Source organism: Sus scrofa, chromosome 3 (genome assembly GCF_000003025.6).
Source record: "Sus scrofa isolate TJ Tabasco breed Duroc chromosome 3, Sscrofa11.1, whole genome shotgun sequence".
In the NCBI taxonomy this organism is placed as follows: domain Eukaryota; kingdom Metazoa; phylum Chordata; class Mammalia; order Artiodactyla; family Suidae; genus Sus; species Sus scrofa.
The window spans coordinates 37,694,664-37,707,975 of NC_010445.4; the positions used below are offsets into that span (position 1 = coordinate 37,694,664).

Here is a 13,312-nt window from a genome sequence, read left to right on the forward strand (position 1 = left end):
ACATGAGGGAACAGTGGCTGCAGCCACAAGCAGGCACTTGCGCTGCTCTGAGTGTGTCAGAGCTGCCACTCAGCTGTCCTGCCTCCCGAGAAACAACCCAGTCCTGTGGAGCTGTGCATGGAGGGAAAAGCGAATAGGATATTGCTGCATGATTTTATTACTATAAATATACAGTAAAAACGAACAAAAACTAGCCAATCAGAGTACATCAAATGGTAGCACGTGTTAAGTCCAAGACAGGCCAGTCTGCACCCCGCCCTTCAGTTACTGGCCCCAAAACCAATGGTGAGAGGCGGGGGGTGTTGGCCAGTGAGAGGAGAGGGGTGAGGAGAGGGAGACGGTCATGTGCGTGTGTGGCATCTGTGCACCCACGAGCACACGGCGGGCAGGACGGGAGGCAGGGCGCCTGCAGTGTGGCCTCTGTTCATAGGCTCAACTGGAGAGAGAAGGAGGCGCCCATTCCGAGCACCCCACTCATCAGAGCCTCAGGCTGTGTGGTCGGCTGCCCAGCACCATCCTTCCCACCTGCTAGGAAAGCGCTGGCACGGGGAGTGCAGACCCGCCGCCGCCAGGCTAAGGTCCCACTGGGGCAGCTCTCATCCAGAGGCACCAGGGCCAAGCACGCTGTCTGCCTTTCTGTTGCCCGCAAGTTTGTCTTTAAGAGAAGGCGAGGTCACCTCACATGGGGCCCTCGTCCCCAGGGACATCCCGCCACAGGAGCCCCAGACGGGAACAAATCAAAGCAAATTCTCAGTGCCATCTACGGCAGAGGGAGCAGAGAAGCCACCAGCGCCTTCCAGAGCAGGTGATGGCGTGCCGCTCGCCGAGCAGAGCCCCGGCCCAGAGGGTCTGGTGCCGTGGGCAAAGCTGCCGCTGGGAAGGGCTCTCAGGCACCACACCGCCCATGCCCAGACCCAAACCTGGCCGAGCCTCGCCAAGCTGTGCAGGGGGAGGGCAGGGGCAGTCTCCTTCCCGGCCTGAGACTCAGACCCCACCTCCTCTCCTTCCAGGGGCCCCGCGCGTCCCCGTGAAGGCAGCACCTCACCGCCCAGGAACTCCTCTTCTCCAGCGTGTCCCTCAGTTCCCGGGCATCGGCCGCCACGGCTCGGGGGCTGGGTGAGGCTGCACACGGGTGCCCGGCCCCGGGGCATTGGGAAGGACCCAGAGCTCAGCGCCCGGGACAGAAAGCCACTGTCCTTCATCTTGTACCATTTACAAATACATGGACTGTAGAAAAAGGGTCGTCAGAGGGGACAGTCAACTGTGCTCTTCGGTCAAGGGTCACACAGCTCCTCGCAGCCAGTGACCACGCAGAACTTGCAGACTGGAGAGGCCAGGGGTTGCGCTGGAGTCCACGGCCCTCGGCCAAGTCCGGGGAGCCAGGCCAGGCTCTCAGAGTGGGGTCAGCTCGGCGGCCCCAGGGTCAGGACTGGGGCCACCAAGTGGAGGCCGGGGGGGCCCGGTGGTGTGCAGGCTGCGGGGCGTCTCCATGGAGGTGGACCATCCTGCGGGCAGGGGGACAGGGAGGGGGGTCACGCTGGGCCGAACTGTCCTGACACCCCGCTCCCCTGACCCGCTGGGCTCGGGCTTCTCTCCGGCTGACCCTGTGTCCGTGGCTGGGCACCCAGAGGGCCCCGGGGGGCTGTCTGTCGCAGCAAAGAGCCGCAGCCCTGCATCAGAAGACAATGGGGTGCCTGGGGCAGCCACCCTGGGTCCCCCACCCGGCCCTCTCTGTGCTTCCCCGGCTCTTGGGGGCCGCTGTCCCGCAGTGCCTTCCCGCTGGGCTCGGCTGGGGCTCAGCTGACCCAGGTGGAGGGAACAGTGGGGTCTGAGTGCCCAGCAGGGCCCAGCGCAGCCCCAGCTGGCCTGGCTCAGGGGCCTCTGCTGTCCCCGCCCCCCAGCTGCTTCCAGGACCCTGCGAGGGGCTCAGGCCCCCGGAGTGCTTGTGCGACAGGAACAGCACAGCTCACAGGGCCCGCTGACCCGGGCTCTGGGGCGGCTTCAAATGGCGAACAAAGGAGCCCTCGCGGCCTGGGACAGACCCTCAGTGACTTGGGGAAGGGACTGCTTTCTTAGAGGCTGTGGCTGCACGTGGGAAGCCAGCTCTGCCAGGGGAACAGCGCCCTGGGCGGCTGCGTGTGACCCGCTTCCTACCTCCAGGATCTTTACTAAGTGACACCACCATGAGGCTGGGGCCACCTGCATGCATGTGTCAGGTCCTATTTCAACAGGGGGTCAGACCAGTCCGAGAAGCGTTGAAGGAAGACGGGAACGGACAGAGCGGGTCGCAGGGAGGGCAGACGCGGGCCTGGCTCGGGCAGCGGACAGGACACCGGAAACCTCCACCCCCAGGTCCTCCACCCCCCTGCGTCCCAGCAGGGCGGGGGTCCGCAGGCGCCTGCCTGTTGTGGGGGCACCCTGGGGATCTGCCTTCTGTACAGCCGCCCGGGGAGAAGGCGCCTCCTTGGAGGGGGCAAGACAATCTCACGGGGCCCCGCACCGGCCGCCCTCAGAGTGCGCCGGGAGGTTCCCCGGCGGGTGGGGGGACAAGTCGGACGTCAGCCGCGGCCTGCCCGGGCCACCGGGTCCAGACGGGAAGGCCTCCGGCTCGGGAAGCCAGAGGCAGGCCCCTGGACTCAGAAGCCCGGGCCCGGAGAAGACACAGATGTGGAAGACCCCAGACGGGCAGAAGCCCCCGGACGGGAAGGACCCCTGGCGGGGCAGGAGAGGAGGGCAACGGGGTCCTCTCTCGGGCTCCCCGCCAAGGCCGCGTGCAGAGCCCCCCGCCCCGCGTGCGAAGGCGTCACGTACCAGCTTACTCCTCTAAAGCACCGGAGCAGGAGCCGGGCCCCAGGGCTGCGCGGAGGAGGAGAGAGATGGAAGCTCGGTTAGCAAAGCGCTCGGAGGGAACAGTGCTCCCCGGGGCAGAGGCACCGCTGCAGGCGAGATGCCCGGGCGGGCGGAGCGGACAGCGTATGATGCAAACAGACGCCCACACAAGCCTGTGCTGACACAGCGGAGACTGACGCGCAGGCACTCGGCCCAGGGACCTCGCGGGGAAGGGGGCGGGGCCAGTTGGGGCGGAGCCCGGAAGCGCCCCACCCTCGGGGGCGGGGACAGCTGGCGTCCGACCGCGGCCTTTCCGCCCCCCTCCCTTTCCCATCCACTGGGGCCGGGGGCGCTCTCAGAGTCCCTAACTTCGCCGCCGCGCGGTGGGTAACAGGAGTGGAGCCCCGCGCGTGCTGCGTTCTTAAAAACACACGCCCAAGTGGGAGGGGTTCGGGGTCTGCACCAAGCAGAAGATCTGGGAGGAAGGAGGGCGCCGACGTGTGCGACTCACAGCGCTTTGCGTGCCCGCCACCCCTGTGCTCGCGGGGCGTGGACACAGCCTGCTCTGCTCCCGCATCCAGAGCCAGCCCCATCCAGGCCCCGCAGTGCGCAGAGCCGGCGGCCTAGCCCAGGAGCTACAAGGGGGCCCGGCCACCAGCCTTTGGCCGCGGTGGTCTCTCCTCTCTCCTCCACCGCCGTGTGGACATAAAGGCCATGAACACTCGCCTGTGCCAGAGAGCCAGAGGTCCTGTCTCACCGGGGGCCTCCCTGTGGGCCGTGGCCTGCCCTGCCCTGCAGACACCTGAACGTTCTGTGTGCCACTGGAGGGGCGACAAGTGAGGGGTGGCACCTCGGAGGCCAAAGGTGGTCACCCCAAGGGGGCCAGGGGCCGCCCTGCAGGTTCAGGACACACACTTGTGGCTCCAGGGCACCAAGGCCCTCTCCTGCCCCCCAGCCCCCAAGCAGGTCTTCACCATCATGAATTACCGAGTCCTCTGAAAGAACTCACTGGAACTTTGTTACTCTAAGCTCCTGACAAGCTTTCACACTTGGCCCCTTTGGCGAGTGAGCCAGTGTTGCCCCCTCCCTCACACCGTCTGCAGAGGCTGCTGCTTGCGCTGAGGCACACAGACAAGAGGCCCATTCAGACCAAAGCAGGTCCCAGCCCCACTCCCACCCGTCCCCGGGCCAGAGGACCAGGCCGTGGGGGCTCCCAGGCCAGGTGGGGCAAGGAGAAGAGACGTCCCGCCATGAGGCAGGACCAGGTCTGAGGGCCACGCAGCGGCTGCCTTGACGCCAGGGCCTCGGCTAGTGTCCCAGCAGCCCAGGCACTAGCCTGCGAGCCCCCAACTCCCATCCCCCGCCTTTGGAGCCCAGGACTCAAATCTGAGGATCCTGACACAGTGGAGCAGGGCCCAGAGGCCACGGAAGAGGTGAGAGGAAAAGCAAGACCCGGCCCCTGCCCCCAGGCCTCGCTGGTACCTGGTGCCCTGCCCGTGTCCCGTGCCCTGGCCCGGACCTGCTGCTTCACCCAGGACCAGAGAGCCTGTCAGCCCGGGGGCAGAGGTCCTGCTGCTGAGCAGCCCCCGGCCCACGGAGGAAGGATGACAGCGGTGCCAGTGGGACTGGACCTGCCCGTCTGGCCGTCAACGAGAAGCCTTTCCCACCTTTCCAAGGCTGAACTGGCTCCGGGGCGGGAAAGAGCCAAAGAGCCAGGGGCTGCAGGGTGACAGGACGCAGCCTGGCTATGTTCTGGGGGTCTCTGGAAGGAGGAGGAGCAGACAGAACAGCGCCAGCTCCAGAGGCACAGCACGGCCCCTCCCCAGGCCCAGAAGGCCCATCCGCTGAGCGCTGTTACCTGGCAGGTAGATGTCAGCAGGGGCGCTGGACTGGCCGCGGCCACGAGGCTCAGGGCTGCCATCCTGCAGGACGTTCTCGATGGACGGCACTCGACTCCCTGCAGGAGGGCACATGTTGGGGACCCGCAGGCAGGAGGTGGGTCCAGCCATCCCCCTGGGGCCCAGACCCCACCCCAACTCCCCTCTGTTCTCCTGGGACCCAGAAGCAGACGGTCTATTTTCTCCCTCTTTCCTTCTCTCCTGCCCCCAGCACAGAGCTTTGTTTTGTTTTTATTATAAGAAGTCACACACCCATGTTTAAGAGACAACATGGAATGGTAGCGGATTTAACTGTCTCCCATCTTCCTGGATGAGCGGGTGGGGCGCACAGCCCTCTGGCCCCACGCCTGCACCAGGAGCTCACACATGAGCTCTCAGCCCAGGATGCTCACCGGGCTTGTGGGGGTGTCCCCTTGGCAGAAGAGGGGTCTGGAGCCTGGGACGGGTGCCAGGAGGGCCCCAGTCTGGCTTGTGCTCTGTACAGGCAGCAAGGAGCTGCTGCGAGGGAGGTGGGGGCACCGAGGCCTGAGAAGCAGAGGGACATGCTCTGCACTCTGGGCAGGAAGTGAGGGCACTGGGCCCACATGGCAGACACCCAACCTGGGCACCCTGCCTCATGCCCCGGCCTGAGGCCCCGTCCAGCGGACTGCAGGCACACGTGGGTCACGGGGACAGAAGGGCTGCGGTTTGCTCTGGGGGCCTTGACCACACCATGGCCACCTCCTGGCTCTGTCACTCTCAACTACGGGGCCCCAGGCCTCCCCTGACAGCAACCCTGAGCCTCGGTCTCCTCATCTGACAGGGAGAGGGATGACTGGAGGAGGCACAGGGTTCCCAGCTGGCAGAGGAAAGCTCCAGAGGCTCCTCCTCCTCACCGCCACCCACGGCCCCGTGTGCTTGGGTGGGGTCCTCACTCAGCACCAGTGCACACAAGTGGTGGGACTGGAGCCTGGGGGCAGGTGGGGGCCACCAAGTGCCAAGGGCTGAGGCTCCTTCACAGGGCACACTGGGGGTGGGGCTGGGGGGGCACCTGGCTAAGCTGTGCACTGCACACCAGTCATTGGCTATGCCAGGCTTGAGGCTCCAGAGACCCTGAGGACCCCCACTCTGGAGGGATGGGCATGGCCCAAGGCCAGGCCAGGTGGCCCGGCCAAGAGGACAGGCACAGAGCATGGAACACAGACAACGGGCAGAACTATCCAAGCAGGAAGAAAAAGAATTCACGGGAGACAGAATTACCATGGCGGAGGAGAAGACCTGGAGCTCGCCTCTCATAACAGCAACAAAATTACAACCAACTGCTGAACAACCTTCAACCTACAGACTGCAAACTATCCAGAAAGATACCCTACTCCGCGAGACAGAGGAGGCCACACCTACCACATTAGATCACAACCCTGTACCTGCTGGGTGGGCAGCCCATAGACTGGAAAGGAAGTACACTGCAGAGACTCATCCACAAGAGTGAGCGTCCTGAGCCCCACACCAGGTCCCCAGGCCTGGGGAACTGGCCTTGGGAGGAGGAGCCCCTGGGGCATTTGGCATTGAGGGCCAGTGGGGCTTATGTGCAGGAGCGCCACGGGACTGGGGGCAACAGGGCAAAATAGAGACTCTAGAGGAATCTGGGTCAGACCTGCCTGAGGTTCTTAGAATGTCTCCTGGGAAAACGGGGTGACTGAGGCCCACCATGGGGGAAGGACATTGGAGACAAAGGTCTCAGGAACAATCATCAGCCTGAGCTCCTCTCGAGGTGGCCAATTTGGAAAACTCCAGCCCCAGCCACTTAGGGCTGAGAAGCCCCAGGCCAAACAACAAACCAGGTGGCAACACAGCCTACAGCAAACAAACTGCCTAAAGACCCTCCAGGGACAGAGCCTCTTCTAATCTCACCCAAACAAAGCCCCAGCCACCAGAGGGATAAGAATCAGGTCCACCCACCAGTCAGCAGGTACCAGTGCCTCCCATCAGGAAGCCTGCAGCAAGCCCCCGGTACCAACTTCAGCCACAAGGGGGGCAGATACCAGAAACAAGAGAGGCTACAACTCTATTGTCTGCAAAAAGGAGACCACACCAAAAATCCACACAAAATGAACAGGCAGAGAATTATGACTCAGATAAGGGAGCAATAAAAAACCTCAGAAAAACGGCTAAGAGATCTGGAGATTGCCAGTCTCCATGAAAAAGACTTTAGGCTGATGACAGTAAAGATGATTCAGGATCTTGGAAATAAAGTGAAGGCAAAAATTGATAAATTACAGGAAACACTGAGCAAAGAAAGAGAAGATTTAAGGATTAAGCAAGCAGAGATGCAAAATACAGTAACTGAAATAAAAAATTCATTAGAAGCAACCAACAGCAAATTACAGGAGGCAAAAGAACAAATAAGTGAGGTGGAAGACAGACTAGTGGAAATCACTAACAAGGAACAGAAAAGAGAAAAATGATTGAAAAAAAATGAAGAGGAGTTCCTGTCATGGCGCAGCGGAAACAAATCCGACTAGGAACCATGAGGTTGTGGGTTCAATCCCCAGCCTCGCTCAGTGGGTTAAGGATCCAGCGTTGCCATGAGCTGTGGTATAAGGTTGCAGATTCGGCACAGATCTGGCATAGCTGTGGTGTAAGCCGGTGGCTACAACTCTGTCTGATTAGACCCATAGCCTGGGAACCTCCATATGTGGCAGCTTCAGCCCTAAAAAGACAAAAAAGAAAAAAGAAAAGAAATGAAGACAGTCTAAGAGAACTCTGGGACAACATTAAATGCTAAAACATCTGTATTATAGGGATACCCAGGAGAGGAGAGAGAAAAGGGGGTAGAGAAAATATTTGAAGAGATAATGCCTGAAAACTTGCCTCACATGGGAAAGGAACCACTCACGCAAACCCGGGAAGCACGAGTCCCATATATTTATTTGTTTATTTATTTTTGCTATTTCTTTGGGCCGCTCCCGCTGCATATGGAGGTTCTCAGGCTAGGGGTCCAATCGGAGCTGTAGCCACCCGCCTACGCCAGAGCCACAGCAACGCGGGATCCGAGCCGTGTCTGTAACCTACACCACAGCTCACGGCAACGCCAGATCGTTAACCCACTGAGCAAGGGCAGGGACTGAACCCGCAACCTCATGGTTCCTAGTCGGATTCGTTAACCACTGCGCCACTACAGGAAGTCCACGAGTCCCATATAAAATACACCCAAGGAGGAACACCCCGAGACACATAGCAATCAAACTCACCAAAATTAAAGACAAAGAGAAAATACTGAAAGCAGCTAGGGAAAAGATACAAATTAACATACAAGAGAACCCCAATAAGGCTACTGGCTGATTTTTCAGCAGAAACTCTGCAGGCCTGAAGGGAGTGACGTGATATACTTAAAAGCAATGAAAGGATGGAGTTCCCGTCGTGGCGCAGTGGTTAACGAATCCGACTAGGAACCATGAGGTTGCAGGTTCGATCCCTGCCCTTGCTCAGTGGGTTAAGGATCCGGCGTTGCAGTGAGCCGTGGTGTAGGTTGCAGACGCGGCTCGGATCCCGCGTTGCTGTGGCTCTGGCGTAGGCTGGCAGCTATAGCTCCAATTCGACCCCTAGCCTGGGAACCTCCATATGCTGCGAGAGTGGCCCAAGAAAATGGCAAAAAAAAAAAAAAAAAAAAGCAATGAAAGGAAAAAACTTCCAACCACGATGACTCTACCCAGCAAGGCCTTCATTTAGATTTGAAGGAGAAATCAAAAGCTTTACAGACAAGCAAAGCTAGGAGAACTCAGCACCACTAAACCAGCTCTACAACAAATACAAGGAACTTCTCTAGGTGGAAAAGAAAAGGCCACAACTAGAAACAAAAATATTACAAATGAAAAAAATAAATTAATTAATTAATTTAAAAAAATATTACAAATGACGAGGCTCACGGGTAAAGTCACACATACAGTAAAGGTGGGAAATCACCCACACACAAACATGCCACCAAAACCAGAAATCGTGAGAAGAGGAGGGTGCAAATGCAGGACACTGGAGGTGCACTTGCAATTAAGACACCAACAACTTAAAACAATCTCGTCTGTATATAGACTCCTCTATCAAAATTTCATGGTAACTGCCAACCAAAAACCTACAATAGGATCCCACACAAATAAGAAAAAGCAATCCAAACACAACACTAAAGATAGTCATCAAACCACAAGAGAAGAGAATAGAAGAAGAGAAGAAAAAAGACCAACAAAAGCAAATCCCAGCCGTTAATAAAGTGGCAGTAAGAACATACATATCAATCATGACAGTCCATGTAACTGGACTACACGCCCCAATCAAAAGACACAGACTGGCTGAATGGATCCAGAAACAAGACCCGTGTACACACTCTCTCCAAGAGACCCACTTCAGTTCTAGGGACACATGCCAAGTGAAAGTGAGAGCATAGAAGGAAATATTATTCCATGCAAACAGGAAGTCGGATGGCTGCTATTTGAAATGGTTGGCTAGACAGGGAGAACCAGGAGTCGCTGAGCGCTGTCCCTCTGGGAGGTCCTGGGACCCCAGCACAGCCAGGGGCATCAGAGTCTTGGGCGGGGGGGCTTACCTTGCTTTAGTGACACAGTCTCATCAACCTCCTCCGTTAGGAAGCTCTAGAAAACAGAGCAAAATGCGCCTGACTCCTGGGGATGACAGCCCAGCACCAGGCCGCAGGGAGAGGACCCCGGGCGAGGCCAGTCTGGGACCCACAGTGCCTACTGGGTACTTCGCCCCCCACAGCTTCACAGGGCTCTGTCTGTGGGAGAGCACCCACCCCTCGGGTGAGGAAACTGAGGCTCGGGGGAGTCACAGAGGCCAAGGTCATCGAGTGATAAAGTGGCGGGATGGGACCAGGGCTCTGGGAGGCCTACAGATGGGCGGTGGGGACAGCAGGACACAGGGCAGCACTGAGGATGGCAGGAGGGGGCCTCACCTCGGGGGAGCTGCTCAGCGCCAGCCCCGCTCTGCTCAGCGGGGGCAGAGCCTCCGAGTCGTCCTCTTCATGGATGGGCGACGAGGGGGACCGCATGGTGCTGGGGACAGAGTGGGCAGAGGGCAGTGTTTCAGCAACGCCAGCCCCACCCAAGCCAACGCCCCCATGAAGGTGCACAGTGGCAGGGGTCCCCCCGCTGCTGCCACAGGCCTGTGCACTGTTTCCAGAGAAGGGATCTCGATGGCCCGGCCTTGCGGGGTGAGGGGGCAGCAGGAGAGACCCACACTGGCTTTTTTTTTTTTTTTTTTTTTTTAATCTTTTTACAGCTGCACCTGTGGCATGTGGAGGTTCCCAGGCTAGGAGTTGAATCAGAGCTGCAGCTGCCAGCCTACACCACAGCCACAGCAACGAGAGATCCGAGCCTACACCGTAGCTCAGGGCAATGCTGGATCCTTAACCCACTGAGCGGGGGACGGGGGCGGGGGGATGAAACTCGTATCCTCATGGATGCTAGTTGGGTTCTTAACCCACTCAGCCACAACAGGAACTCTAGAAAAAAAACGTTTAAAGATGGGATTAAGATGGCGGAATAGAAGGACTGGAGCTCAACTTCTCTCCTAAAAACAACAAAATTCACAACTAAAGGCTGGTTTCTGGTCCACAACCAAATGGACCAGAAACCTTCAAGAAGATATCCTACCCCAGAAGACAACGAGGAGGCCACATCAAGAGAAAGAAGAGAATTACGCACTACCTGTTATTTCTTGAAAAGGTTCTGGTTCATGCAAACAAATAATGCTCCAAAGAATGCAAAGCCCCTCCACCAGGGACAGAAAGCACTGCTGCTCCTGGAAAGGCAAAGTGTCCCTCTGCACGGGTGCTCTGTGGCCTCTGCGTGGAAGGCGAGAGAGGTGGACAGACAGACAGATGGACGCGTGCATAAGCGCTGTCACCAAGGCGTGGCAGGGGTGAGGGAAAGAGAGGCGTTAGGTACGGACATGATTCCATCTGAAATCAGTGACACTGGGCATGTCCATGCATTTCCCATTGAAAAAACAAACAAAACCCCTGATGCCCGTTGTCCGAAAGCCTGGTGGAGAGGCTGGTTGTACCGCTGACCTGGTCAATTTTTATGAAGAAAACTCTTTGAAGAATAGCAAATGATTCAAAGAGCAATGTTTAAAAACAGGGGTTCCCATCATGGCTCGGCAGAAATGAATCTGACTAGCATCCATGAGGACACAGGCTTGAGCCCTGGCCTCACTCCGTGGCTTAAGGGTTCGGTGTTGCCATGAGCTGTGGTGTAGGTCGCAGACACGGCTCAGATCCCGCACGGCCGTGGCTGTGGTAGAGGCCGGTGGCTGCAGTTCTGATTTGACCTCTAGCCTGGGAACCTCCGTATGCTGCAGGTGCGGCCCTAAAAAGACAAAAAAACCAAAACCAAAAAAAAAAAAGTCAAACCTGGGAGTTCCCACTGTGCTACAGCAGGTAAGAGGATCCAGTGTTGCCACAGCAGTGGCTCAGATTTGATCCCTGGGCCCAGGAACTTCCATATGCCATGAGTGCAACCAAAAAAAAAAAAAGGAAAAAAAATAGCTCAAATTTGATCAAAAAAATGCATCTGCACATCCAATAAGCTGAACAAGCTCTAAGTTGGTTCCACTCCCCCGCTGCTTTTCGTGAGTTGGGAGTCATTCTGTCACATGGATGAGGAGCAAGGTGGTTTTCTAGAACCTGTGCCTTCTTTATACTCGAGACGAGCAGCACCGCTGAGGAAAGACTAAACACAGCCGGGCTGGCTGCTGGCCCCTCCAAGCGTCCAAGGGACCTCGGCTGACTCTGGCCTGAGCCCTCTATCGAAGGTCCCTTTCAACATCAGCGACGCCCCGTCACTGCCGAGCAAGGCTGGGGGACCGGCTTGTGGGGCACAAACAAGGGGGACCACGTGCGCCTGGCAGGCCCTGCACCTTCCACGGTGGGGGCCACCTCACCTGTCGGGGGACTTGCTCCGGGGCTTGCCCTTGTGGTGGCCGCTTTCCATGATCCGATCCATCGCAGCAAGCGGACAGGTGGCCTGGGAGAGGCCGTCTGAGACGCCCGCGTAGGTGATCTCTTCATAAAGGGGGGCCGAGGGGACGGCCGGGGACACGGCCCGGAGGCCGTTGAGCGCCTCAAGCAGGGAGATGGGCTCGTAGCCGGGCGGGATGCTGTCGGAGCTCTGCGGGGACAAGGGTGGGTGAGGGCCTCGTGCCCAGGGCGGCCAGATGGTCTGACCACCTCCTGTCCCCTCTGCCTCCGAGGGACACACGCCCCCTCATCAGCACCCTGCCCCAGGCACCCTCGGCCGTCAGCTGCAGCATGCAGCCCTGGCCGCCCACGTGCCCCTGTCAGTGCCCAGGACAGAGGACGAGAGGGCACCGGGGAAGGCCACCCCCGCCCCATCCTCAGCCAGCCCCTACCTGGCTTCCCGCTCCTGCCTGGTGGCGGCGGAGAGTGAGAGAGGGGTTAGTGGGAGGAGGGGCAGGCGCAGGAGGGGAGCAAAGCCAGAGCAGAGGCGGGAGAAACCGGTGGGAGCCGGTGGTCTAGCCCAGGGAGGCCCCGCCCGGCACCGCCAAGAGCCTCCGCAGGCCTGGGGCGACCAGCCGGCCACAGGGCGGATGAGCAGCCGCAGGGCCGACTCGGGCTGGGGAGTCTGAGGGGCACCCTGCTCAGAACGAGTTTCGCCCTCCCTGGGAGTGGATCAAATCAACAGGCTGAGTCTCGCTTGAGGATTCAAGGCAAAGGGAGGGCAGGTGCCAGGTACGGACACGGCAGCGACCCGCCATCACCCTCCTTGACAAGGCGAAGGGCAGCGCTCTCCACCTGGAACGCCGCCTGCCCGGCTGACTTGCGGCGGGAAGGGCCGCTGCCCTGCAGGGAGGTGAGGGGGACCCGGGGGAGGCATGGGAGCCGGGTGGGGCTTCCCGCCCTCAGCAAGGCCCACCCGAGTCCCCTGCGACCACAGGGCCGGCATTTGCTCCCATCCCACCCTCAGTTTAAAGGCAAATAATTACTCTGAACCCCTTCGCCCCTCGAAACAGGAGGAAATCCTCGCGCTGGGCTGACCCTCCGTGACCCCGACTCTATGGGGGGCGTGGGGCTCAGCAGAGGCTCCAGGCTGAGGCCCAGCCCAGCGATCGCCACCCGCTGCCTGGTCCCCAGCCTGCTGCCCGAGATGCAGGGAAAATGCGAGGAATCCAAGTGTCGGCCCGCAGAGCAGGGATGCAGGACGAGCAAGCACGAGGGACATTTGCAACAAGAGCAGAAGCCTTAGTTCCACCTCCAACGCCATTCCACTGCCAGCAAGAAAAAAAAGGGAAACCAGGGCATTCAGGAGGCCGGGTGGAGGCAGAGCTGGCGAGAAGGGGCGCCTGGGGCTGGCGCTGCTGCCCGGCGGGACCGCGAGACCGGCTTTGCGCCAACAGACCTTGAGCTTTGCTTGTTCCACAAAACTCCCCTCCTGGGTGGTGATGCTGGGACGGGGAGAGTGGACGTGACAGATTAACTAACCGAACACGTTAGCGGGGGCGACAGTGACTTCCTGTACGAGTCACGTGCGGCACTTGGGGCATGGGGCAAAGACACAGCCACAGGGCCAAACACACTT

The 13,312-nt window shown here is 59.3% G+C and overlaps 1 protein-coding gene across 7 annotated transcripts in view; it reads right to left on the bottom strand.

The window, feature by feature from the left end:
• Window positions 135–13,312, bottom strand: part of MGRN1 (mahogunin ring finger 1) — a 53,309-nt gene continuing 40,131 nt past the window's right edge. For 2 of the 7 annotated variants that reach the window (XM_021086677.1, XM_021086676.1), the window contains 6 exons: window positions 11,658–11,884; window positions 9,667–9,766; window positions 9,301–9,346; window positions 4,688–4,786; window positions 2,812–2,856; window positions 140–1,505 (listed from right to left, as the gene is read on the bottom strand). In XM_021086677.1, the coding sequence (XP_020942336.1) occupies window positions 2,816–2,856; window positions 4,688–4,786; window positions 9,301–9,346; window positions 9,667–9,766; window positions 11,658–11,884 (513 nt within the window). In that variant the 3' untranslated portion in view covers window positions 140–1,505; window positions 2,812–2,815. Of the gene's footprint in view, window positions 1,506–2,811; window positions 2,857–4,687; window positions 4,787–9,300; window positions 9,347–9,666; window positions 9,767–9,987; window positions 10,216–11,657; window positions 13,179–13,312 lie in introns of those variants that run through there. The other 5 variants (XR_002342433.1, XM_021086674.1, XM_021086675.1 and 2 more) reach the window with 5 other exon arrangements.